At 39.7% G+C, this 27,495-nt stretch overlaps 1 protein-coding gene across 1 annotated transcript in view; it reads right to left on the reverse strand.

Moving 5' to 3' along the window:
- TBCD (tubulin folding cofactor D) overlaps positions 1 to 27,495 on the reverse strand; it is a 117,662-nt gene that overhangs the window by 29,153 nt on the left and 61,014 nt on the right. Inside the window, exons 19-29 of the mRNA XM_057374085.1 lie at positions 26,513 to 26,542; positions 23,097 to 23,182; positions 19,286 to 19,366; positions 18,469 to 18,542; positions 17,489 to 17,606; positions 16,620 to 16,680; positions 15,194 to 15,216; positions 7,667 to 7,698; positions 5,656 to 5,718; positions 5,173 to 5,249; positions 2,831 to 2,912 (exon numbers count right to left, since the gene is read on the reverse strand). Coding sequence (XP_057230068.1) covers positions 2,831 to 2,912; positions 5,173 to 5,249; positions 5,656 to 5,718; positions 7,667 to 7,698; positions 15,194 to 15,216; positions 16,620 to 16,680; positions 17,489 to 17,606; positions 18,469 to 18,542; positions 19,286 to 19,366; positions 23,097 to 23,182; positions 26,513 to 26,542 — 727 coding nt within the window. The remainder of the gene's footprint in view (positions 1 to 2,830; positions 2,913 to 5,172; positions 5,250 to 5,655; positions 5,719 to 7,666; positions 7,699 to 15,193; positions 15,217 to 16,619; positions 16,681 to 17,488; positions 17,607 to 18,468; positions 18,543 to 19,285; positions 19,367 to 23,096; positions 23,183 to 26,512; positions 26,543 to 27,495) is intronic.

A 27,495-nucleotide genomic window follows, 5' to 3' on the forward strand; every position in this document is an offset into this window, starting at 1 on the left:
AAAAAAAAAAAAAAAAAAAAAAATAAAAGGTCAGAAATAGGTACAATTTCTGCTGCAGTCTTTATCTCAGACTTACAAACAATACTTCCTTTACCCGATTTTTCACATTAAACTCTTCTGTTAGATGCAGAGAAAAACAAGATGCTCCAGAAAAGCTTCTCCAAGACAGCTGCAATAAAGACAGCTCTGATTCAGAAATGAGCAGGGTGGTCTTATTGATCGCTTTACTGGAGAGATATTTTTTAATCCTCAAAGAAAAAGAACCAGAGATCCTGGCAAGATTACATAATTGTGCCATTGCTTACTGTAATCTAAGGTTTAAATGATTGAGCAATATTTGCTAGAGGAAGAAAGAAGAGTTGCCATAAGAAACTCCCCATTCATCATAATTCSTGACTGTTTCTTTTAAACCCCAGTGCAATGAACAGGCCCCAGCTCGTCTCTCACATCAGGGACCCAACTCCCTGTCCAGAGGTGAGCTATACCTTCAGATAAGTACATCTATAATTTACAACTTTCCAAACCACTGGCGTGTAAGATAGTCCTGAGGCCATAGGAAGATGCAGTGTTTGCTGTGACAGCAAGAAGATCTTAAACAGTGAGGCTGTGACAGTCTCCACTTTGAYTGATGCAAATTTAAGATTGACATTTTAGCCAAATGACATGGCAACTAGCAAACAGGCAGCTCTTTACTTATAACCACTTAGTAATTATGGTGGAAAGTGTAATGCAAATGTTAATATTCTTCTAAGAGCCTTCAGCTTCATAAACCAACAGGGACTATGAAGTGTCTACAATAATAATTCCACACAACCCATCCTGAAAGAATATTAAAAGAGAGAGTCAGCAAAACAAAAYCAAAACACATTAAGACAGAAAAAAATAAAACTAAGAGAAGGTCAAAACAAACAAAAGTAGTGGTTCAATAAAACTGCAGCCCTATAAGGGCAGATTCAGAATGTCAAATTGCTAAAGTACCTTTGATTTATGTTACCATTTTAATCATCAAGCTACAGTGATACACTGGTTAGATTTTACCAAAAGGGGTTTGGTTTTTTTTCCCTAATCTCCTTGATCATGTCTAGACCTGCTTTAATTCACTTATCTAAGGCACCTGCACTGTTGCTGAATGTTTTCTGAACTGCAGCTTCCACACATACCTGCATCCATCAGACAGTGGGGAGGATGGGTACCAGTGGATTTCAATCCCACAACAGACAGGCATGAAATATGTAAGTTTTATAGGTACAGAGATAAAATGATCCTTTTTTTTATTTTAAAAGATGCTTGCATATGTAATGGCACTTCTGTAATCATGTGTGGAGGAGGGTCCAGAGCACTCAAGGCCAAATAAAAGTGTACTCAAGACAGAGCTGACCACAGGGTTTTCTGGAACAGAACTCTCAACTCACAAATCCRTTTCAGAAAGTCTGATGAAAAATTTTCTCTGTCTACAAATTTGACTTAATTGTGTCCCTAGACCATCACAGCCACATTGCCATGGTTCCTTCAAGCACAAAACAGATGAGAAGTTAACCTAAAATACAATTAGGCTTCAGAGGGATCTAAAAGAGTACAGCAACAACAGCTGCAGCCATCTACTGCCTGTACTTCCAGAATATTCCTTCTCCTTCCTGACTTGGGCACCTGGCTGAGTTTTCCAGTCCACTTTTACAGCAACCTGAAACTTCATCCTTACATAAAATCTGACCTATCAATTTCTTAACTCATTTTTAGCTTGTTTGCTTGGACTCAGCATTGCCTCCCCCTGCCCAGCCTGTTCTGGTTTTAGACAGGACCCTTTCCTGAGGTTGCGGGGTTTTTATCTGCCTCAGTACTATATCACACCTTCCCATGYTGCCCACAACAAATCCAGCAGGCAGGGCCAAACTCCAGGAAGGAAAGGGTGACCTGGGGATTTGGGGTTTTTGACTTTATTATTTTTTTTTACCAAAACACAGAGATTTATATAAAAGACTTTAAAATGAAGATAGGTTGCTTTTACAGTTCAGCCCTAACTTCTTTCGGGCATGGACTGCATGTAATATGTGATTGATATCAAGTTGATTCTGGGAACAACTGTAATAGAAATAAATGATAAGGTATTCTGATATCTGATTTAATAATGGCAAAAAATRGGAAAAGAAATAACTGTTTTATTAAGTTTATGTAAATTCATTGTCATATTTAGAAGAACAAGAACATAAATGTTGTTACTCTTGAAATATTTATCTGTACAATCCAGCAGTCTGTCTCTGATGGACATGATACAATCTGATACTTGAAACAAAGACAGGTGTAAGAAAAGCAGTATAAAAAAATCTGCTGATTCATACGCCCCTAGGAGAAGTTTAGGCCTCCTCCTGTGCTGCTGATCCAAATACAAACACATGAGCTTTCACATACACATTTACAAGAACTCTGGGTGTCCTTTTCTATCCATTTCTCATTCCTTCAYGATTCTTCTGTAAATCAGCCATGATCTCAGGCAGAGCTTACCAAAATAAGATGTGAAAAAGACTCACTTTGTTAAAATTTAGGATGTGCCACAAAACCATAATCTTTGGAATAGAAAAGCAACATAAATCTGGCCAGTATTCATTATGGTAATACCTGTATTCACCTCCAAATCTAAAGCTTATCCCTAAGACATTTCCTAGACTTTCAGTTGTCATTTTCCAGACAACCTTGTCAGTTATTTTGTCCTAAAGAATTTAAAGTTCCTTTAAAACTAGTGATGTCCCTCCCCATTCTATGTAATACCTATAAAGTGCAAGTTAGGTCCAGCCCAGTATTTTGTGCCTCTATTTTAAACGTGAATCATTCTTACCCTGCAGAGCTGGATCAGCTTCTCCCCTCTCGTTGATGTAAAATTCATTGCACAGCGCAGCCAGAGCAGACACTGCAGACTCCTGCATGAGGGACAGAGACACATGGATTCAGCTCATACTTTATGGTAACTGCTCTTGGAATTTTTAAGGAGAAAGAAAGTGGATTGAAAAAAAAGCAAAAAAACCTCTTTTCAGAAACTGGCATTTACTTTCTTATTATTTCTTCCCGATCCTGGTTTAGTAAGGAAACTTACATAAAAAAAAACCAAAAAAACCAGACTTTAGTTTTAATTTGTTCAATAAGACCAGTAAGCTAAGTTAGCATCTAAAACAGTGACAGTCATGTAGCATTTTAAATTCAGATAAAAGACCTCCAGGATGACACAGCATTACCAAACACACAAGTCTTTGTTTCATCTTCCATACATTGAAGCCAGATTGACAAGAAACAAACCCTATTTCCCCAGGGAGCTACAGAAAGGAGACACAGAAAAAACATGGACTGAAGATTATAAACAAAAAAGCCCAAACATTATGTATCACAGGCCTTCTGTCCTGATCTTAACGGGTTTGAAAAGGGAACCAAAGGTATTCTATACCTGAGTCTCCTAATTTTTAGAGTGGTTTCAGTCACTGATACAGAACACAAAATAACTCAGCTGCTATTTCAAAAAGAATGTAACAGGTTTTCTCAATAAAGTTACAGCTGAATTATACTTTCCAGCTAATAATATAATGTTACCCAAAATTAYAATACATTTAAGAGCCTACAAAAGCTACATATTATTCACTTCATKTTAATAGCAACAATACTTATTAATACTCATGGTCTCCAGGTACAAGAAATTTTAAATGTAACACAGAAATCCTGCCCAGCTGATTCATTCTGCCCTCAAAGACACCTCACACTCTATGCAAAATCAAGGGCTTGAAGGAAAACCAGCACTCACCTAAACAATATTCTAACTACCACAGGCATGATAGTAGCAAAATATGCAGAATGGTCTACTTGCTGTAGATCAGGGACCTTTAAAGGCCATCTTATCCAACCTCTRCCACAGGCAGGGATGCCTGGGACCAGACCAGGTTGCTCACATCCTTCTAAATTAAACTAACTTTCTAAATTAAATGTTTTTCACCTTAAATGTATGAATTTACACTGGAAGAGAATGCTGTATATCGGGAAAAAAAAAGACTTCTTTTCAACACCTTAAAACTGCCCTTAAAATTATTTCTCTTTCATTGCCCTTAAAATTATTTCTCTTTCATTGCCCTTAAAATTATTTCTCTTTAAAAAAATACAGAAATAAGGGACAATTGACATTTACTACACATACTTTACTCAGCATTAACTGATGTTTACCAAGTAAGTCAGAATTCTCTACAGACTGTAATTAATTCTTCTGAGCTTTTGGTTTAGAAGCTCCAGTTATAAGACATACTGACCCTGAATAAATTGTTAATGCCAAAAGAATATCCTAAGAATTCAAATTTCATCTTTTCATTTTCTTCAGTGAWTTGGGTACACTCCAGTCTCCTCTGTCTCCCAAGGACAACTTTAAAAGCTTCGAGATACTTGYAATGCCTTTTTATCTTATTATTAAAATGTAACACAAGGAACACAGAATGTTAAATTCAGATTGTCTGTAAGCTCAAACAGGGCAGACAGAAATTGCCTTTATAATTCAGCAAAGCCTTTAAGAGTACRAGATCCAACTGCCATGGGATTTCTTGGGAAAACTAAGGCAAATAACTGGAGGTGTTAAGATGATGTAAATAAAACAGCACAAGACATATCCATCAATGGATTTAATACTCAGAATCARAGCAGTTTGAGAGCACAGTAAAAGGATTTGCAACAGAGTTTAATGGAAAATTGAAGCTCATTGTCCTGAATATCTCTGGTAACTCACACCAACGCTTGGAAGATTTACCAAAAACCCTTCGTACCTGTGGACATCATCCAGAGAATTTTAAATTCTCACAAAAGTTCTCTGAAACCACACACACTACAGGTACACCAAAACAGAAGCAAAACACCCTCTAAATGGAACCACAGAGCCACCAGGGAGTAGCTTCCAGCACCACCAGCGACTCCTCATCCTGTCCAGATGTACAGACACGAACAACCTTTGGGATAACTGCTCAAATACTAATCAAAAATATCCACTGGAATCCTGAGGAATCCAAAATACACTTCTGTAAATACCCCTTCTTACCCATCCAAGGTAAGATTCAAGAACCACTAAGATTCCATGGAAAATAATTCACCAAAGAAAAGCAAAAGTATTTTTAATTCTGTATTTAATGTGACCACATGAAGGAGGAGAAATTATTGTACCTTTATATGCTGTCGTGCACCACTGGAAACAAGAGTGAGATGTCTTAGACTGTCATTTATTAGCCACTGCCAACCACCTGGAATAGCAAGGAACATAAACAACTTTAACTTTTCTTACTTTCTGAACTTCAGCATTCTCCATTTTTTTTTAATAGACCAGCAATTATACAGGCCAACCTATGTCCTTGGTTTTCCAAATCAAACAAGGTTGTGATTCTCAGACTCCAAGATTCCAAAGTGAACACTCCATGCCTGTGATGCTGAAAACTGCACTTTCTATTTGTTGTCTACTTAACAGCTAAAACCCAAATCTTCAAATATCATCAGCATCTGCTGCAGTATTTGTATATCTTCTTGGTATTTTTTATGTGTTAGGTCACCCAACCCCATTAATCTTGCTTCTTGGAAAAACATGATTTGTTAATACTTCAGTTTAATGAGTAGTTACCACAATCGTGGAATSTTATTTAAAATAGGACATACCGATTATTGGATCTCCTTTAAATGGCATTTTTGATAGCGACAACTTTTCAATTAAAGTGCAGACTGTAAGAAAATAAGATTGATAACAAGATAAATACCCTCCCAAAGAAAGAAAAATTGTAGCAATTTTGAAGATACAACAACATAGTTATATCAGCTTTAATTTTAAACTGAAAAATGTTTGCAAATAGATGTTCAAAATACAGGAAATTAAAAACAGAAATTACACTTGTACAAAAATCACTATGATGCAGTAACTGTCCCCTGACATGAGTTAGTCCCATCATTCATGCAAATCCTGTGTTTGGTGGGATGTTTTCCCCCTCTGCCATTCCAGGTGTGCACATACATGTCAGCCACTTTTGTTTCTCTATACAGTCTGRAAATGGCAGTGTAGCATCAGTGATAGTAAACCAACGGAGACAAGGATAATGCTACAGCCACAAAACTATTCAAAAAAATTATTCAAATATAGATGACAGGTTTCCCTACTTCTTATTCACATTGTTTTTGAACCTCCAAGGAGTGGCATTTGTTCACTGCACAGAGCCGGGAGCTATGAAACTGGATGAGGCTTTATTCCCTTTGATACTTGAAATTCATGAGAACATCATTTTAATAATAAGTCCTTATTTTTTTTAACCTAAAAACTTAAATAATTTTAAGCTTACAAACCCACTTCAAGAATTGTATTTTTTTAAATGCTTCGAGAGTTTTTCAGGGAATGAAGATGAACACAGTAAATACTGCAAATTTTCTGTACAACAGATTGTCTGTATTGTACWCTGGGGAATAACATGATCTTTCAGTTCCTAGGGTTCCGTTGAACTAAACCAGATGGGTACAGATCCATCTCCCTGTCTGGCAGAAAAAGTGCTATTTAAAATAATGGCACTGTTTTGTTTTCCTCTTGTCCCACAATTTGATTTTTGACTCTTCCTTTGAGCTCTGCWCACAGCTTGTCATCTTCCATTTATTATCAACTCACTGGGCTCCAAATCTACTCTTGAACTCACTCCTCACTACAGCAATGTCACACAAACTCCTCTCAATACTCAGCTTCTCTGAACCAATATTTATTCACAGACAAGGATAAGTACATAAGTACAATGTGACGAAACCCCAGTCTCTGGGGGTTCCTCCTYAGTTCTCTGAGATTCTTTGTGCTCTCTTGTGGTTGAGACCATCATCTTCATTAGACATGCAGGCAATTTGTGGAACATTTTCCATTCTTCTCTTATTCCACCTACACAGTTGTATCATGCCAAAATACTGCCATCAGTACTTCTCCAAAACCATGAAATATTCAGCAACCTAAAAGCTAAAGCGTATTACAAAAAAAACTTCTTTCAGCCTGCATTTTCATGTCTTACAGCTGTAATCTCATTTGAATTCCCTTGCTCTCAGTACTCTCACGAGGTCAGGATGGCTTCACATTTTCAATCTGCTCTGCAAATTGAAATGATTCCTTCATTTGACCCACAATAGGAAACCAAGTTGGCAATAATTCTTCATCCACTCAGACTATATTTTCCTGCAATACCCTTCCTTTTTACAGTGGTTCTGTATATAACCATCTTCAAAATCCACCTTTTCTGTGATGCCACACTTTCCACAGCCTGTTGTTTATCTGGTCTTCAKGTTTCACTTTTGTGCACACACATGTTACAAGAAAATCACTATTTCCCCTATGGCATCTGTCTAAATGTGCAGATCATCTCTCTTCTGGAGAGGAATCTGAGTATATCACTGAAGGAAGACAGTTCAACCCAGAAAAAACTTCACTGTGTGCAACAGAAGGACATGATGTGACACAGACCCCAGAACCATCTCCAGCTCTTGCAGTTATTCCAACTGTATTGGTGTCCCATGTCCTGGTGCACCCAACTTACGATTGGTCTCAAAGTTTGTGTTTTTTTAATTACTGTGCATACTTCACTTATACATTTAACACAACATATTCAAAATGAACTGGAAATCCCTTGGGGCAGCTCTCCTGCTGGGTACTTACCAGCCGGTCTCATCAGTTCTCCACCTAAACCCCTGCAAAGCAGAAACAGCCTTCAGAGAACAATCCACCACAGACAACCTGAGTGTGCAGCCTACAGTGAGGCAAAAAGCCTCTCAAAACCATTTCAGAATGAAAGCAGAGACCAAAATACCTGCAGTTGGGTATTTGACCAACCCTACTTCTTTTTAAATCAACTTTTCTTGACATCAGCATGATTAATACAAACCTCTCCTGAATATTTTGCTTTCTTCTTGCAAAAATGCACTCCCAGTTTTCCTGATTATTAATGTGAATAATAAAAAGACTGTCACGTTCATTCTGCTTTTCTTCTCACTTGCTTCAGAAACATTCCAAACCCATGAGACTGGCCAGAGGACTTTTCAGTCATACTCTCTACCAGCTTCTGTTTTCTACAAGTGAAAAAGAACTACGTGCAATTTTTTTTAAAAATCACCATCTCYGCAAGACTGAGTGGAAACTTTCCTTCCCAGTTCCCATTTTCACATATGTTAACTGGTTTCCTCTCCTGGTGARGTTTATCACCCTTCTCCTCTCCTGTTCAAGCTCCTTCTTAGGTGATTTTGTGTTCATCACCACAAGAAACACATCAGAAAAGGGAGAGCAATGAATGGCTCCGGGTACTCCAGACACTCCTGAGGTAAAGGTGTGCTCCTCAAGGATGGGCTCACCAGCTCACACCTCAGTCCAGTTCCTCTGTCTGAACACGAGCCTGGCCAGTAACAGCACTGGGAAAAGAAAGTGTGAACTGGGCAGAAAGTGGGGAGGGAAAGAAGCACCCTGGAATGGCAGGGCCTGTTTCCATTCTTTGGCTTCTCCTGGMTCTGAGCAGAGACTTCACTCCACTGAGCACTGTCTGCTGCTTGTAGGGATATCCATTCYCAAGGCAGTGCCTGAGGTGCTCTGCTCAGTGTCAACCTCTGTGGCTTAATTGTTCCATTTTGTGAACCTTTTACCTCCCCTTCCTTTGGATATTTCCTCCCTTGTCTCCTTATTGCCTCCCTTCACTTCTGCTGGAATATTTCCTCCCYGAGGTGTGCCAAACCCTTAATCACCCATTTGCATACCCATGCTCTGGCAGAAACTCCCAGCAAGGGGAGAAACAACAAAGGCTTTTTTGTTTATTTGCTTGTTGTTTTTTGTTTATTTTAAACATTTTCTTCCCTCCTCTCCTCCTCCTTCTCCACAATAAAATTAGTAGCTGTGCTCAGAAGGCCAGCTTAGCAATCCTAACAACTCTTAGAACTTTGTTCTCCAATTTATCCCTTTGTATGAGCTTCAAAAGCCTGAACATTTTAAACAAGTCTTTCCATTCCACACAAGGAGATCACTCCTGTAATATGCTCTCGGTTTCTGACTGCTCAACAGTTTCATTGGTGTTTCTCCAAATGCAGAGATGCCAGCTCCACAATATTTTCATTTGCCATAGATCAGCACTTCCTTTAATTGAGAAATTTTTGCTTTTGACAATCAATACACATTAGKCTTGATTTAATAACCCCTGGGTCAGTTTATCACTGTAGGAAGCGAACACAAATTCCACATCCTCATGCTGATAAGGTCAGTGTATTGTCTACTCCACCTTCCTGCCATGCTGTCTGCTCTCCAGCTTCTAAAAAATTTAAATCAGAAAACAAAAAAGTGAYGCAAGGAGTCGAGACAGCGGCAAAAACAGGCGACTGATGTGGGAAGCCTTGCTTCCTCTTCCACATTTCTTTTCCCTTTTATTTTGCCTTCACTCATTCCTCACCTTTTGTCTGTTGCCTTACTGCAAATGAGTATAGAATAATCATCTAGCAAATGTGTTTGGTGTGCAACAGTCTGCTGATGCAGGGATTCAGACATGGACTATTCTGTTCCAACTACAAAGCAAGAACTGAGTCACAAAGGCTGCTCCTCTCCACTTCCTCACACTGCCAAGAAGGAAGTCAGGCCACTTCAAGCTGTGCTGATGTTTATAATTTAAGTGCTATCCCTTCCTCTAGCATTTCACCGACTCCATTTAATTCCAGAGTTTAGAGCCTTTCTGAGCATTGTTGTCCCCATGAAGAATGCAGAAAGGTGACAGGGATTTGCATAGCAACACTTCCTCRTAGCACACAAACTCCAATCAAACACGTCTTGGGCGGCACCACAACCTGTGAGTGCTCCTCTGCAAAGCTCCCCAAGTTGGTTCTTGCCCAGACACACAGTATGTCCACCAATACAGCTAATTTTTTTYCCCCTTTCTACAGCTCATGCACATTTCACTTTTAAGAACCAAGAATTCTATCATAATCCAAGATCTTTCCTCAGTCAGTGCTTAGTTTGTCAAACATGCTGTGCATCTTTCTATTAACTTTATCTTGCTCCACAGTATTTCACCAAATTAAAAAGATACGGATCTACCTAATTCACAGATTYTGAATTTTGCTGTACAGTCAGTATTCTTTCCCTTTTATTCCAAAGACACATCCACAAGTTGCATCACATTATTAGAGTACCTGTTTCAAGCTTTAATTATTAATTCAATTTGCAAATTGACTGATGCACTGCCCAGGCTCCACAAGCTCCTAAGCATTCCTTCCTATGTGCAGTTCCACACCAATGCTTCTCTTCTAGAAACCTCCTGGGATGAGTCACAACTTATGTGTGGAAAATAAAATACATAATCCCTTGCAGAACTGATGAATTAACATTACTGACCTAAGACTGACAGTATCTATTTCATAATTACATTGGCTTGAATCAGAACCRGTGACAGTGCTGTTCTCAGGGCATAAAGAAGTTCAAAGTACTTCTGTAGATTTATTTTTTTTAATTATTTTAAGCCAACTCTTWGTGAGGAAGCCAGAATTCCTCTTTAAGATAATAAAAATAACAGTAACYGAAGCTGTTTAGAATTGAAAAACATCTAAGTTTTCATAGACATCCAAATCTGAAGCTCAAAGTATTGGAATAGCTGAAGAGGTTCAGTTGAAAATACTGGATTTCTAGGAAGCTGAGAGCACATATCTCACCTCCATATGAATAACAACCAAGCATTTTCCTTGGGAACTCTTTGTTCCAAACAGCAGTGAGCAATTTTAAAAGGTGCAGGTTACATATTTCCCAGGTTTTGGAGGTACAGGATGGCTTTATGAGAGGGTACAGAGAGGGGGAAAAAGAGAAACCCCTGAGCATAGCTGAACAGATTAAGAAAGCTTTTACGGCCAGCCCTTCAAGATACACAGAATAAACTATATTAACATGAGAAACACCTCGTTTCAGGCTACGTTGTAGTCTAACACCAGGATGCTAGAGGTGAAATCCTGGCTCTGCGGAAGAAGTTTTCCCAGTGACTTCATTTTGTACAGAAGAATTTCACCTTGTCACTCTTTGGAGGACAGTGCAGCACGATCTCTCAGAGCCATCCACACACTGGATGCAYAAAACCATTTGAACTTGGGAGAACTGTTAAGATGAGCTTAATCACGAGGCTGGAATTATTTGCTGATTAAGCTCGTATGCCTAAAAAACTCCTTTAGGTTGATGAATGCCAAGAAAACACATTTGCCCTGAAACCATCAAGATTAGTTACAACCTTAAAGGTCTTTGAAATGAGACAAGTTTCTCTTTTGCCCAGCACCTGTCAGCACCTGCGGGCTCCCCTGCTGCGCTGSAGCAGCCGAAACTCGGGAGGTGCCAGTTCAGCTGACAGCGGCTGCTGTTTGAGCTCCTAAATCTGCTTGGCTGACACTGATGCCTGATGATTTTGCTTTTCCTTTTACACTTGCTGTACCCTCTATGCATTCCTCTGTACCCCTTAGTCCACATGATTGTGATTCCTGGAGCCTGATATTCCAGCTTAGTTTAGGAGTTCTGCTGGGCAGAGAGACCAAACATCCTGAGGAAGGGCTCAGTGTGCCCTGTGCTATCTTAAACCCGAGCTCAGCCTTGGGTGAAGCCTTCTCTCTAGAACATCTTGTGTAAACTGGGCTCTGGCCTCATCTTGGGGGGATTCATTAGAATAGGGGAACATTACTGCATTTGTTAAGTTTCTTATTGGGGAATCCTAGACAGATATGCTAATTCCTGAAACCTATAAAACTTGTACCCGTGCTGTACACGGGGGTGCATTCTGCCATCAAGTTGTGCACCTGGGATCCCGAATACCAAGGTAAAACCCTTTTTATCCCCTTAACCGTGTCTGTGTCATTATTAAAAACTGGCCTTTCAAGGCAACAACACGGCTGATGTGCAACACAGCCAGAGGATGCAGGGATGAGCTGAGAGCAGGGCTGGGTTTGCAGCACATCACGGGCACCGCATGGCCCAGCGTGGGTGGGAGTCACTGCTGAGGGGCAGCGTCCCGACACACACAGCCCCATGGAACCCTCAAGGGCCATAAACACAACAGCTGCACGAACACAGAGCACTGCAACCACCTGCAGGAAGAACAGTGKTGCCATGTCCATGCTTGAGCTTGTCACCACCTCTGGGCACTCAGACCTATGGYAACAGACTCACAACTGGCTACGTGGAAGCTGAAAACAATTCTGAACATCTGTTCAGCAGAAGAACCTCGTATTTTTTGGAGTATCTTAACACAACTACTATTAAAATACTGCTCTCACAAAGACTTGTCATATTATCGAATTGTAGAATTGTTTAGGTTGAAAAAGGCCTTTAAGATCACTGAGTCCAACCCCTGGCCCAGCACTGCCAAGCCCACCTGAATCCTCAGGAGCCACATCCACGCRTCTTTTAAATCCCTCCAGGGATGGTGGCAGCCTGTAGGAGGGCTTGACAAACCTTCAAGTGAAATATTTTCTCCAATATYCAATTTAAACCTTCCCTGGTGTAACTTAAGTCCATTTTCTCTTTCCCTGCCATTTCCCAAAAGAGRCCCTGCMWTTCCMGGGTGCTTCTTTCCMTCCCCACTTTCTGCYCRGTTCACMCYTTCTTTTCCCAGTGCTGTTACTGGCCAGGCTCGTGTTCAGACAGAGGAACTGGGCTGAGGTGTGAGCTGGTGAGACCATYCTTGAGGAGCACAYCTTYACCTCAGGAGGGYCTGAAGTACCCKGAGCMATTSAYTTCTCTCCTTTTTCTGATGTGTTTCTTGTGGTGATGAACACAAAATCACCTATCACWTGTTACTTGGGAGAAAGAGTATCGAGAATGAGTACAAGGTTTGAGATGCATGAGAGATTTAGATCTGCTACAAAGAAAAGACAAAGTAGCTATAATGGTGCAGAGGAAGCAGAAAGGAAATCAGGCTGACTACAAACCCATGGCGTGACCTCCTAACCCAGGTAACAGAGCTAAAGGCAAAGATACCACAAGTTTTCATCTTCAGTTTTTATACACAAAGTTTTGGTAACTTTATAACCTGTASAGCTCAAAAACAGGCASAAGAGGCAGATGCTCTACAGGGCATGGTTTGCATACGCCTTGCTGGAACCCCCACACAGAAACCCAGGCTCCTGCGCAAGCCATGGCTGGAAGTGCACACACAAATGCTCAACCCAACCAGCTCCTCCAGACAAACCAGTGCATCAGATGTGTCAGGAGCAAGGCTAATGGCAGGAAATACACACTGATGTGCCTGGACTTGTTGGCTCCTTTTGCAGTGCACTAGGGTAAACCCAGAAAGGATTTCTGCAGGAGGACAGAAAGATACTTGTATTTTTTTAAAAAAAATATTAATATGGTAGATGATAGGATTTTCTACAATTAACATAAATAAATTTGAGTGCTTCAAGCATATTCAAAAGTGAGACTGACTGCAGGATAACTCAAAACAGGACTGTGTTCTGTGTAAAGGGTAATTCATGGTCACTTTTCAAAATCAGGTTAAAGATGGCACAAGAACTGTAAACAAAGATGGCTGAGCAGCCCTMTGGGCAGCTCTATGAATGTCTCCATCACAGCACTTTGGTTTCATCTTGTCTGACATGAGTTCCTTATAGATTCAACAGAATCCTAAGCATTAGACAATGAAGAAACTCATGACCCATTTTCCAGCTTAAAATTTATAAATTACAACTTTTTAAAAAAAATATTTTTAAAACCCCAGCGTTTTTACACTTTACTTCATTTTCCCTTTTTCATGGGCCAAAACATTCCTTAAAACAGCTTGATCAAAGCATTTAAAATCCATTCAGTCCCCAATAAGTCTGTTTATGGCCTGTAGTGAAAGCAAAATATCTAACAAAAGTTGAGACATGTGGCCAGATGCTCTTTGTTAATACAGTTTAAAAACCTGAAACACAAATAAAACACACAGGTTTTCAACATTTCYACAAGATGTTGGTAACTCTGAAAATTCCCAGTAGCAATTTCTCAAATGGAAATCTTTGGAATATTATGTGCAATAATTACTCATCATGAAACGAGTTTGGCTTGTTTCACTAAATGCTTGCCCAGCAACACTCAAATTGTTGGTTTGTTTTTATAACCTAGTTTATTTTTCTTGTCCTATTGTAAAATATTTTATGCATACTGGTATWTTAAAACATGGATTAGAGTAGACATCTCTGTCTCAGTGAAGTATGAGAGCAAACAGCAGTGAATCTTGCTGGGAGTTGAAATAGAACTCTTATCTAGAATGAAAACATTTCTCTAGGCATCTTATAAATACCATTAAGTGCAAGAAGTGCACATTATGACAAAAACAAATTACACCCAAGCTCCACCCTGACATTAAAGAATTTATGGAAGCCAAGAGAGCCACCCACAAAGACACAAATATACAGTATCAGCGCTAAGCCCATCCGCCAGCACAAGCTCACCCGGGACCGGAAATTTCACATCACTGTGGATGACCCTCAAGAAGTAAATTTTATCATTTTTTTCAGAAAGTTTCAAGATTAAAAAACTTACAGTAATTTTTTTTTAACATATAATCAATAATTACACAAAAAACTATTTAGAGGTTACTGTTTTCAGGTAAGTTACATGTGAAGAAGTGAATTAAAATGACCAAAAAATGTTGTCAATTAAAGGAGGAAAAACCCTCACTTGTATACACAGTTACTAGGGAATACAAGTCATTATGCTTTGATTTCCTTAAATTTAGGAGTGAACTCTGAAGTCACACACCAGTTTTAATTCACATTTACTTAACAGTTAATTAAGTAATATCCCTTAATTTCCTGGAAGCCTCAACAAATAGGAAATGAAAAACAACTTAGTGAAAACTCATTTACATTTTCTTTGTCGCAAGAGTTGAAAAATTGCCCTGAATCTTTTGCAATGCTCCTGTCCTGCTCGTCACACAGGATTAAGAAAAGAACTCTAGAACTCAGATAGAAGCTCCTTTAAATAAACAAATAAATAAATAGTTTTYGGTCTCATCAGTTAAAGGGCAGTACTGCAGCCCCTTCTGAGCCCTCTGCAGACAAAGCACCGGGATCTGAGGGACTGGGAGGGACTGGGGTGGGTGTCTTTAATTGTACAAACAAACCCTCCCTTCCCAGATCCTACTGGTTTAATTCCTTTTAACTGATATTTTCCAATATTAAAAATTATGGTTTTTGTCCTTCTTACCTGTACAACTGACGACTGCAAAGCTGGGGGGGAAAAGAAGCAAAACACATCAATATTAATTGAGTTTGTTCCAAGTGTTTTCATTTCTCCCTCTCACATGTAATGCCATACACGTGATTTGTGCAAACCTTTAGTTAATTTTAAAAATAAAATTCARTGGAAAAACCTCCTTAAAACAACTTCTCTATACCCTTTAGAACTTTATTTTCAAAAAAGTCAATATAACATATTCATAAAGCACTGATTTCCTAAATTCCAAAYTCAAGTTGCTCCTGCAAATACCCTGGAAGCAAGTTGGGCTTTTTAAAATAGATTTGCTTTCTACCATTACCCCTTTCAGAATGATGACAGATTGCATTGTCTGATCACTGAAAATAACTTTGGTAGCTACAGATGGAACAGGGAAAAAACTTAAAGCTTCAAACATGACTGAAACATCTTACTTCATTCTTAATGTTACAGCAAGCCATCCTAAAAAAAATCAGAAATTACCACATTTCTATATAATAAAAGCCAAAAAGTTCAGATGATTTAAAACTGAAAGCTTATGGCAATTTTGCAGATTAATTATGAATAACAACAGAAACTGTACCATAACAACTTAAGGCCACTGTAACAGCAGAGATGTGTTGACCAAGCTTTCAGACATTTCATCACGAGAACTTTAAGAAGGACAAAGGTTTTTTCAACCTGTGGCAGCAGCTCTGACCTGTGCCCAGAATTAAACAGGCACCTGTGGACTTCAGGGGGTGAATGGTGAAGCCCCAGAGCACATCAGAGCTGGCACTAAAGGTACCACAGACCCTGCAGAAATGAGCAGGAGCCTCAGGGTCAGTGCACTGTCTGTTCCATGGTAGGAAGGGAAAAAAAAACAATGAAAGAAAAAAACCAACATCATGGGATACTGAAAATGGAAGTTATCTCCACAGAAGCATTTGGAACTGCTCCRTGCAGGATAAGGTTTCATTTAGCACCAGGAGAGATACACACAACGTATCCATTGCAATGCAGAATATGACTTTAGAGGTATACAAACAGGAAATTATGGGTGCAGGGACAAGGAATGGGTTCACTAGGTGTACCTGGAGCACAGGCACCCCAAGGCCAGTCAGTGGGATGAAGGGGGAGCACAGACAGATGGAAAAGGAACCAAATGCCCTGAGGCATTTCAGAAATGTGATTTCCAGCATCAGAGCTGGGGGTTCAGYAAGARGTAGAACAGATCTCAGAGTCACTGYGTAAGAYRCAGGGTCCAGGACATCCAGCTTTCACACAGTCTGGGGGGTGTGTTCAAACTCCCATTTGTGACATGGTTTGCTTCTGGCAAGGGGTTGAGGAAGGTGGAGAGCAGCTGCCTTAATTGTAAATTTCTGTTTAAAAACYATACAGCATTCCAGGTTAAAAGAGATTTATGCTGGCTACAAACCTCTTGGTGAATTTGCTTGAGTCCCTCCAACGATTGTTCATTGAAATAGTGTGTTACAGATCTGTAAAAGCATACAAMAATTTTAATACAGGTTTCCTAATCATGTTGTAAATAATTTTTCTTCCATAACATCATTGTACTTTCAAACAGAAAACCMATCATTTGATTTTCAAATTATGCTCCACAGAAATATGCAATATTTAATTTTAAATAGTTCAGCAAACGTAACAACAGAAGTTCTTTCCTTATCATATAGAAAATTATTCCAGGAGGACTATAAAAAAAAATCAGTGCCACTTCCTAATAACATTATAATTGCCAACACACGGACAAACCTTCTCAGCTCAGTTGTATTTTTGGACTCCAACACTTCTGTAATTTTTTCATTTATTTCAAGTACTTCCTACTACTAAAAATGATCTGTCTCTTTTTCTTGAACACAAATTTTTTTGATGGACACTGCCGGCAAATGTGTGTGTAAATATATAGATAGATATATTCACCTGGAGCAGCATTCAGTAGCATTGAATCAGTCTCACTCAATGAGCTGCCTCASGAGGTTTTTCTCCAACCCTGAAGACAMAAGACTGTCCCTRCCCAGGAAGACAGCACACTTMTGGGGAAAGGGGAATTAAWCTATACTTAAGTGATCACTTTCAAYTCCCCAAGTAAGGCAGCAAATGAATTTAAATCATTGGATAAAATCATTGGATAAAATGTGAAAGCTCAGCATCACTCATAAAAACAAGCAAAAATTCAATGGAAACACAGTTCAGTGAGATGGAGATTTCCATAATTATACTCAGGAAGCTTTTAATAGACCCGACATTAAAGGAAAATTTATAGTCAAGATAATCTTGCATTAATACCTATTATTCTCTTGTGCCAGTTTACACAGAGCATGGGTGATCTCAGCACAGGCAAGGATTGCCCCATGGCGTGTGTGCAGATCTGAGCCCACTGATAAAGGCAGAAGTCTTGGCAAAACTGAAAGAAATTAAATAATTAATTTTTTTTAAACAAAGCATAGTGACAGATCATCATTTTAAATGTAATTTTGTCTGCCTAGAAACAACAGTGGAAAAGCATTTCTGTAAAGTCAAATACCCTGGTGACTTCATGAAAAACAAATCTTAATGAAGTAAATTCTGACAAACCACACTGAGCAATTTTGTACTCCYAGTTACCTCCCTAGCTGGAGTAAATAAAAGAACATTGCTATTGGGCACTGAGCTGGCTGAGCAGTCAGAGAAGTGAGGCTTCTCTTGCCATAGAATCTTATTTCCATGGTAAGTGCCACATTCCTGGACCACAACAGGAGCCCAGGCAAGGTCTGTCCCTGCAGATTCTCCTAGGGGTGGGCACTGCTTTCAGCCACTCAAACAAGCTGCCAGTACCTGCTCAGGATCTGCAATGGGCTGAGCAAAGGAACTGGGCTCATGCTAAGAAACATCTGATTACACACACASACAGAAAGGAATTCTCAGAGTGGACAAGACAAAACGATCCCCCATCCTTCACAGTATCAAAGAACTCTCGATAGAGCGAGACCTAAAATTTGATGGGCAGCTGCTGGAGCTGTTCCCACACAACTGCACCCATTTATTCACCCAGGAATCAGCAGAGTCCAGTGCAGCCAGGTAACCAAAGCCCACAGCTCAGAACCTACCTGACAGCAATGTATAATTTTTCATAAAATCTGAAAACAGATAAAGCCATCAATGTCACTACACTGTGGTAAGTTGCAGGAGAAGTCTTAATTTTTATTAAGCTGTGGTGCATGTTTAGGTCTCTGTAGATTTGTTGTGTTAAGCTCAGCCTGGCTGAGCAGAGCTCAGCTGGTACCTACCCACRTTGGCCATGTACTCAGGGGCTCGGGGAGTGATGTTATGCAGAGCTTTGGTTGAAAGTTCTCGAATAACACTGCAGATGTAAGAAAGCATTTTTGAGGGTTAGCAGTTGAGTAGAAGCAATGCATTAAAAAATTAACATGAGGGACTCATGTCCCCAACCAAAACCCCAGCAATATTCAAAATTACAATATTCTCTGTCCATCCTCTGCTTCCCCCCTGTAAAAAAAAGCCAATAAAACCAAAGGGCACCCATGCAGCCAGCCTGCAGCCAGCTTTCAGTGAAGTGAAAAGAGCTTGCTGCTCCAAGAGACAAGGAAAAACACCAGTGGGGCTGGTGACACCCGAGGGCTCRTTCTGTGCACTGGCAGGGACAGTGCAGCAAACTGATGATTTCTCATGATGCAAACCATAATCAGCCCTGATACAATCTCACTTGTGTGACACATACACGTTTCCATCTTCATGAGCACTGAATGTGACTAAGCACCATCTCTATGCATGAAATCTGCTTTAATTAGGGTAATTGTATGGTGACAGTGTTTACCTCTCACATACACTATATACCATATAAATGGGTTTTATTAATCTATTAACAGATTGAGGTCATGGCCAAAAGACAAAATTCATAAGCCTGTGTAAGTGACAATCTGCTTGGGAGGTACAAATGATGTCACCTACTACTTGCCCAGTTTCCTTCAGTCAAATGCTACTGCAAACCCACRTGAAAGTAAAATTCACAAAAATAATGCATGAAGGTGCAATATGCTGAAGAGTCAATTCTTGGATATTAAYAAGTAGATTTGATGAACTTACCCATCCCAGTGGTTAATCTTCATRTTAACTAAATGATCAATCATTGGCTGTGTATACTCAGGAAAGCCAGCAATATATACACTGAAARAAAACAAGCCCAGATACAGATATGGAAATATATTCCAGAGAGTACAGAATCAATATCTGTGTGTATTTTACCACAACCTGCTCCAAACATCTAAATCCTCTKGTTTCAAAGCAACCAAAAAATTACTTAGATGTGCCTTCTCCAAAGGAGATGCAGCTGAATGACAGAACGGGAAGTATTTTCAATGACCGAAAGAACTTTAAAATCACTTCTGTAAAAATTTCAGATTGTTTATAAAACCTCCTACACATACAACAAACTTGACATTCAATCCCATTGTTACATTCCAGAACATCTATATGTGTATATTAACTTGAATAATTATTTCAATCTGGAAAAACACATCAGTGATATCAACTACAAGACAGAGGAAAATTAAGTGCACAGAAATGTGCTACATCTTCATAAATACAATGGTCCAAAATGGAAAATGGATTTTCAATTTGTCCTTTTTAGAAATCAAACATATTAATTGTGACAAAAGCTGTTAAATCTGTAAAGTTCAGGCGTGAGATGGAAGGGAACACCAGCATTAATTACCTAAGGAACCTGCAGTTACCTCCCAGCTCCACTTGCCTTCCAATCTTCAGAAGCATCAACTACAGAAAGCCAAGGTCAACACAAGTGAAGTGAAATGTTTTTTCAGTACATCTGATGAGTGTTAAATCACCTTGGGAAGCCCAACAATTAACAGGACCATTTGTGTCAAAAGGTCACAAAGGGACACATGTATTACCTTAATTTCACCTTTTCATATCTTTTGAGTCATTAACTTTGCAGCTATAAGAATGTTCCATTAATACACCTGTGTTCAGCCAGAACCAAAACAAAGAGAACACCCAAATATTGCTACACATTCCCATAGTGATATCTATGGAATTCATCAGAGTGGGAATCCTTAAATCCACAGCCCAGGGCTCGGTCACTGAGCCCCTACTGAGGGTTGGGGTGAACCTACTGAGCCCCAGAGAGGATTTGACACTTGGTTCAACTTCCTATGGGTGCCATCAGAGAAAAAATAACATTCATGTCTCTCTAGGTCCTTTCCCTGTTCTGGAGGAAGAGAATATAACAGACACACTTCCCCTGTCATGTTTGCGCTCTCCTCCATTCTTTGTAATTGCTTTTTTGAGTCCTAGTTTTCGCACCCACCTTTCTTGCCAACCATTTCAACTTGAATTTCCATGCCCAGCTAAAAATCAATTTCTTGGGTCACAGGTGTAGCTAAATCCCTTTAATTTTAGTTTATAACTATTTTTAACTACAGTCCTCATCTTTTGTACCCTACTGAGTATTTAATGCATGCAGCCTTGCATACTGCTCTGTACTTCCTGGTGATGGTGCTGGTTAGATTTTTGTACCCCACTCTACTTTGGTTAAGAATCTTTTTCTTAAACGCTGCTTATACCAAGCTCAGAACTCCTGGAATCACATAATCTCTTTACTGACAGTTCATACATAATAGATTTCCTCTACTTTCCATTCTTACAAATATATTATCATATTTGAGCTGAATCCTCCAAAGACCATCAAAAAAATGGCACCCAGTGAAAAAAAAAAAAAAGGGGATTAAAATATTTAGATTTTAAAGCCTCTAAACAACTACTTATACACACATACAAATATGTGTAAATACACATGATAATGCCTCTCTACAGGAACAGATCATCATTTATGAACCTAATTCAGCTGTAGAAATTGATACTTTCATTTTTTTTTTGCTCTTATTGCTCAAAGGAGCCTCCCAGCACAGACCCTCCTCCTGCTCACACAGCTCTGCACTGGCAGAGTGTCCTGGGATTGTTCACCTGGCTGGGGGCAGGACAGCTGAAGATCTGAAATATGAACCTCAAGCAGCTTTTTCCAGATCTGGAATACAAACCTCAAGCAGCTTTTTCCAGCTCCACAGACCAATACAGCACCTCAAGGCACACCAAGCAGTTCTTGCTACCACATTATCATGATACATGTTTTTTCTAAGTGGCCAAATATATGCGTGGGTGCCTTTTTCTTTGATGTTATTCAGCGAAAAATGAGGAAATAGCCAAGCAACTTAAGTATTGACCCAAATAATGRCAGCCTGCTTGAAGAGCAGTGTTATTTTTTAAAAGTAATAGAATTTGTGAGATGGCAAATATTTTACAAAAGTTTGATTAATAAYACTGAACACAGTTTCAGAGAATCATGATTCTAAGTGCATACARCTGTTTATAAAAGATTTACAAATTTATTCCTCCTGTTGAACAGTTTAAAGAAAGAAATTTACAATAAAAATATTTTCACTGAGTAAGTAGCACTCCTACAAAAACCCTGGGAATCACAGTGAAAGAAGTAATAAAGGTGCATTTTAGAAAAAATCAAATTACCAATTCAGTTCTTGAAAAGTCAGAAGAACATAATCAGTCTCCAAGCCAGAATCATAGAACAGAGAAAATAAAACCTACTTTGTCACTTTTGCATGTTTTCAATTTTCTGTTAGTACAAAAAAAACCCAGAGTTTCAAAAATTACATGGATGCCATAGAGATCTAGAGCAGCATGGAAATGCCAAGCTCCTGCATTTCCCCATCTGCCATAGGTGGGAGCTCTGGGAAGGCTGTAGGAGGAGAGTGGGGACCTCAGCAGAACTGACAGTTGGTGAAAGGTGAAGGTATGTGCAGACTGAAATGATTCTGCACAAAAAAGGGTAATATGGAGGTGGACAGATTAATCAAAAAATAGTTAAGGCGAAGACAGAGGATTCCTGTACAAATCACCTTAAAAATTTCACAGTGGAAGTCACAAAGTTGGCAGTGGAGCATGAACCATCATGTACCTGTTTGCTGTTACTGCTCCCCAAGGACACCACCTCTCAAGCCTTTCTGACCTGCTGGGCTTCTGAGCAGCCCCCCAGGGCAATTTCCTGCCCTGTCTCAAAAGGGTCTGAATCACCCTCCAYGGCTGCTGGTCTGTCTTGGCTCTGGATGGAGGCTGGACTCGAGGCCAGACTCTGTCTGGGACAGCTCATGCCAGAACCAGCCCTTCCTCTTTGCATTTCCTCTCCAGGAAGTGCAACATTCTGATCCTTTRGGCCATCCAGTGACCCCTGCTCAGCTTCAAACTTCCCTGTCTTCAGCACCTCTCTGTTTGCAGAGCTGACCCTGTATTCCAGGACAAGCCCCTAGTTTATAATCACACCACCCAGTCTGGCTATTTCCCATTCACTCTTTGCAGACTGTACTGCAGTGATCAGTTTGTTTTTTCAAACATTACTGCACAGTGTGGTCAGGTTTCACTGAGCTGACTATGCAAAGCAAAAGCACTCGAGTTAAAGCTCTAGTACACACCACAAATTCAACAACTTGGGCAAACTATTTCTTTTGAATGGGTATGACTTGATTTTTTTACCCACGTCAGAGTCTATCTGCCATCATAACAGCCTCTCTTTTGACTACCAACTCTGTAAATCTCTTCATCCTGTCCTGCCTTGACCAGCTTAGACAGTTTGACATCTGCAAACCTGGACTTTGGTCTCTTCCTCCTCATAGTTAAGGACATCATGGGCACATTTTCACTCTGCCTCATATATGACAATTGGTTTGGTGCAAAAATAAAAACACAGTTTTGATTTACTCAAAACCATCAGTATTAAACAATGTTCAGTAAGGGGAGACAATTAGACAAGTATTTCATTATGTACAAGAGACTCCTCATGTTTAGGAAAATTAATGATTGGAAAACTTACCTTATGGTCAAGTAACAGTTAACTCTGTTACCAACAGCAAAATAATCAGCTGCAGTGAGAATGTCGATGCCATGGGGAAAAGTGCCCTACAAACAAAGTATTATTTTTAAATGTAAAATATATTTCAAAMAGGCAACATGATTGAAAACAAATCTGCTACCCTCTCAAGCACTGAAAAAATACAATTTAATTTATAGTAAAATCACTTGTACTAGAGACATAAAGGATGTTGAATATACAAACAGYAAAATACCTCACTTTGCTTGTGAGTCAATGACAAACAGCCCAAGTAAATAGCAGCAGGAGTAACCTATGCAACAGCTCCCTTCACACCTCCCAGCCATACCAAAATACATATTTGGTGAATGCATGACTATGTATGTACCAAAAAWATGATTCCTCCAGAAGGAGGTTTAGATAAACATAAACAAGTTTMCAGTTTATGCGAAGGCAGAAGGTGAGTTTAATGAAATAAAAAATTAGAGATTTAGGCAGTAAGAGATGCATCGTGTATAGAAYACATGGGAGTTTCTACTTATGCATGTATTCTATGACTCATTAATGAACTAAAAAATTGGGTTGGTTTGTTTTTAAAACAAACACTGGTTTCCCAACAAAGCCTGAAACACTGAATCCTACTGAAGGATCCCACTTCTGCCACCAATGCTCAAATCAGTTTGTTTCTAGAAGAATAATTACCTTGCTAAAGATGACATTTCTACTTAGAAATTTGCATTTCTCTATGTAAGCAATACAATTCAGATATTCAGAATTTGATTGGCTCTGGCTGGTTTAGCTGCTTTGGAACAGCAGAGACAGCACARCATCCATGAGCCAAACATGAAGAACAAATGGAAAAGTGCCAGCTGACAGACACTGCACTCACTTCCAAAAGGGACACTCAGAGGGTATTAAAACAACGAGGCTCCCTGGAAGTACAGGTTTGGGATGTGATGCAGGTCTGTTTGTTTACAGCTCAMTCATCCCTTCCACATTAGGATCCAGCCATGCAAAACTAGTGGGAAGTATCTCTCCATCTGAGCCTGAATCACTAAAGCAGTTTATCCTGGAAGCAGTGGGAGCTGCCAGCTGCTGCTGAGGTCTTGCTCTGGGAAGCATAATTCCAGTGCTCCAAAAAAACAAGGCCTGGAACCTTAATGAACCAAGGAGAGATGGAGGTTTTTATGGTTCATCCAAGGGATGACYTGCAAGCCCTGGTAACTCAAAGTTAAAATGAATGCTCTGTCCAAAAACCTCATGAAACACTGCTTGGGACAAAAATCTGTGTGATTTAAGACCAAACAGCAAGACACACAATGGAACATATAAAGCTGGACACTACATAAGGAAAATCTCAGCCAAACAATCTGAATTCTAGCTGCCAGCTGGACCTTGCTATTTGTTCCCCAGCTGTGAGTGTGGCAGSTCGATGCCATCTCACAAAGGTCATGGTGCTACCAAGCCTGTTGGTGAGACAGCAGCATTCCTGAGTTCAGGAGCACAGAGGTCATGGCCAGTGGGTCAGCCAGGCTTCACAGGAACCTGTTCACAGGAACAGCTTCTATTCCCTCTGAATACTTCAAACTTCTCCAATAGAGAAGTTGGTAGTATTAGAAGTATGTGCATTTCTCATGATTTATGCTTAAAAAAAACCTTCAGATTTTTCAAAGCTTCCATCTACACACAGTGTAAGTGGCATTCTTTGGCCATAAACAAGCTCTGGATTTGGAACATGTGGAATTGCAAAGCTGAAGCAGGTAGGAACCAGGCAACAAGTGAGGGCAACCTTTTTCTCCTCCTATTTTGTATCGGCATTATTACCTTAGGTGGAGAATTTATTTTAGCTCCTTCCAATTCAGAGAAAGGGTGTCTCCTTCGACACACAACATCCAGGGAGCAAACTGCAGAGGGTGGATCCACTCATTAAGTAACCATTTTCCTAGGCACCAAGGAATGGTTCAGCAAGTAAAACTTCTGACCTTCTGCAGGAACCAACTGGAGCCTGACTGCTACTCCATGCTGTGGAAATTCACTGTTTCACTGCTGATGTGCCAACACAGAGGCTGAAATCATCATGCATTCTACTGACACATTTGAGTTGTGGGTCAAGTAGAGCCCATAAAGAACCTTTCTGGTTGTAAACTAACATGGACTCTATTCCTCTGATTAAGAAATTTTTAAAAAAACCCATTAAATTTTTGCTACATGGAAGCAAAACCAAACCTGCAGCACCCAGGAGCCCTCCCTCACCTGGAGCTAAGTCAGGGTAAGGTATTATTTACTTCATTTAGCACCTCATGCAGTAGAATCAGGCTGAGCTGCTGTGTGATGCTCAACCTCTCCAAGGCAGGAACTGCAGACCCAGGGAAGAGTTCCCCTGGCATCTGTTTATGACAGACCGAGCTGGGTCAGGTCACCAAAAATCCCTACCCTTTTCCTCCTAGTCTTCTTGCACCCTTTCCCTGCTATTAACCTATTTCTTTCTGTCTGGAAATACACACTGGATATCAACAGGTTGCTTAATAGCCAGAGCTCTGAAGGAATAATATTCTTGCTCAGAACACAGAGGTCTTCAGGAATGSARTCAGGGGACAGCATTTTAAAAGATYCCTTGAAGAGCRGCTTATTGATAACAAAATTGCTTTAAGCATGCCCACATGCCCTGCTCAGTCACAGGAATACACTAACTGAACCATTCCTCCCACACTTTCTCTCTTAGTTGTAMATTCAGCTTTATTAATTCCTGGTGAGCAATCAGTAAATCCAAGGCTTTACCCTATTTGCTTCTCCTCTAAGTTTGCAAATCAAACTGGTCTCGAGCATTGTAACTACTTAAATATTGCTAAGTTACACAGGAACCTACCACAGTACATTTTACCAAAGGACTTGGGTACCTCMAAAAGTACCAGATTTCCCAAAATATCTAGATAGTACAATAGACAAGCGCAAAAAATTGAGTGGAAGATTGTTAAGCCTTGTTCACTGTGCTACCACCAGCTACAGCAATGATTGCACAACAATCAGTTGTTCTGCTTCTATYGAAAACTAGAAAGTCAATTTAAAAAACAAACAAACAAACAAAAAAAAAAAAAAACCAAAAAGCTGCACATTTCTTGCTTTAAAAGCACTGTAAGTTTCTAGGGTTTACAATGGCCAGCTTACATGCTGATTTTTCTTTTCGGGAGGACTGAAAATTACCAGTAAACCCATTTTCTTCCCAAACTGGAATACTAAAATAAAACTCACACCTCACAAAAATATTCTATAAGAACTTGCTGCTCACAATGAAAACAATTATTTTGCGACATCCCTTTACTCAATTTTTCCAAAGCCACGGTGTCTAATTTTGATTTTGGGCACTCCATGCTTATAGTAACCTCTGAGGCACGAATGAAGATGCAGGGAAGTCACCATACCTGTCTCCCAACATTCTCCTGGAAGGCAGCCTGAGGAACAGAGAACAAACACACCAAAACGAGTCAGGTTTGCTTTTTGATAAACACCAGATGATGAATTCAAAACACACAACAATATAAATGACCCATGGCTTTTCTGTTTTAAATAAAGTAAACTTTGTCAGTAGAACAAGCCCGTGGGGCTTTTCTGTTTCTGCATCTCTATGTTCTGCTGATCCTGAAGCTGTACGTTGCACRGCAGCAGTTTAAGAATGCAGGTTTATGAAACTTGTCACACCCACACAAGTGCTAGGGAGCAGTGACACAAGGCTTCGCCCTGGGATGGAAAATCAGTGCCTGTAGACAGCAGCAACTGAGACAACTCACTCTTGTCTGACTTCAACAGCATTTGCTAAGAGTGGGCAAAATTTAATTCTTTGTAAATGAAAACTTCAGGCAAAAAACACTGAGACTGCAATACTTATCTGCATGGTATGTGTCTGAAAGCATACTAAAACACTGGACTCTGGACTAGTAAAATTTGAAGACAAAATTCATGTATATCTTTTATTTTGAACTAAAATTCACAATCTTGCAAAAATGCAATGAAGACAACCACCAGGTAATCTCTCTACTTGTACGGCATACAGAAGAAAGCCTACTTAATTCCCTACTCAAATTTTCTCTCTTGCAAAAAAGCCCATTATTTTTACCCATTTAAAGGACATAGAATCCAAAGTACTATTAAAAGCCTCTGTAAACTTTAACTCTTCTCAGAGAGTGTTATCTGGACAGTTCTCTGAGGAACTGTCACTCTCTGCACACACACCTTTCCACTGACGGACCACACTTGTTAATTGGTATTTAATGAACGGGGGGGAGGCCCCTAACGTTTACTGAAATGCCACAAGAATTTGGACAGACAGAGCTTCTGTGTTTCCTCCATAAATACAGCACCCCTGTGGTAATCCACCTGTGCAAAGAGCAGGTTCAGCCGGCTCCCC

The sequence above is a fragment of the Malurus melanocephalus genome, unplaced genomic scaffold (genome assembly GCF_030028575.1).
Source record: "Malurus melanocephalus ecotype Western Australia unplaced genomic scaffold, MMel_1.1 scaffold_215, whole genome shotgun sequence".
Classification (NCBI taxonomy): domain Eukaryota; kingdom Metazoa; phylum Chordata; class Aves; order Passeriformes; family Maluridae; genus Malurus; species Malurus melanocephalus.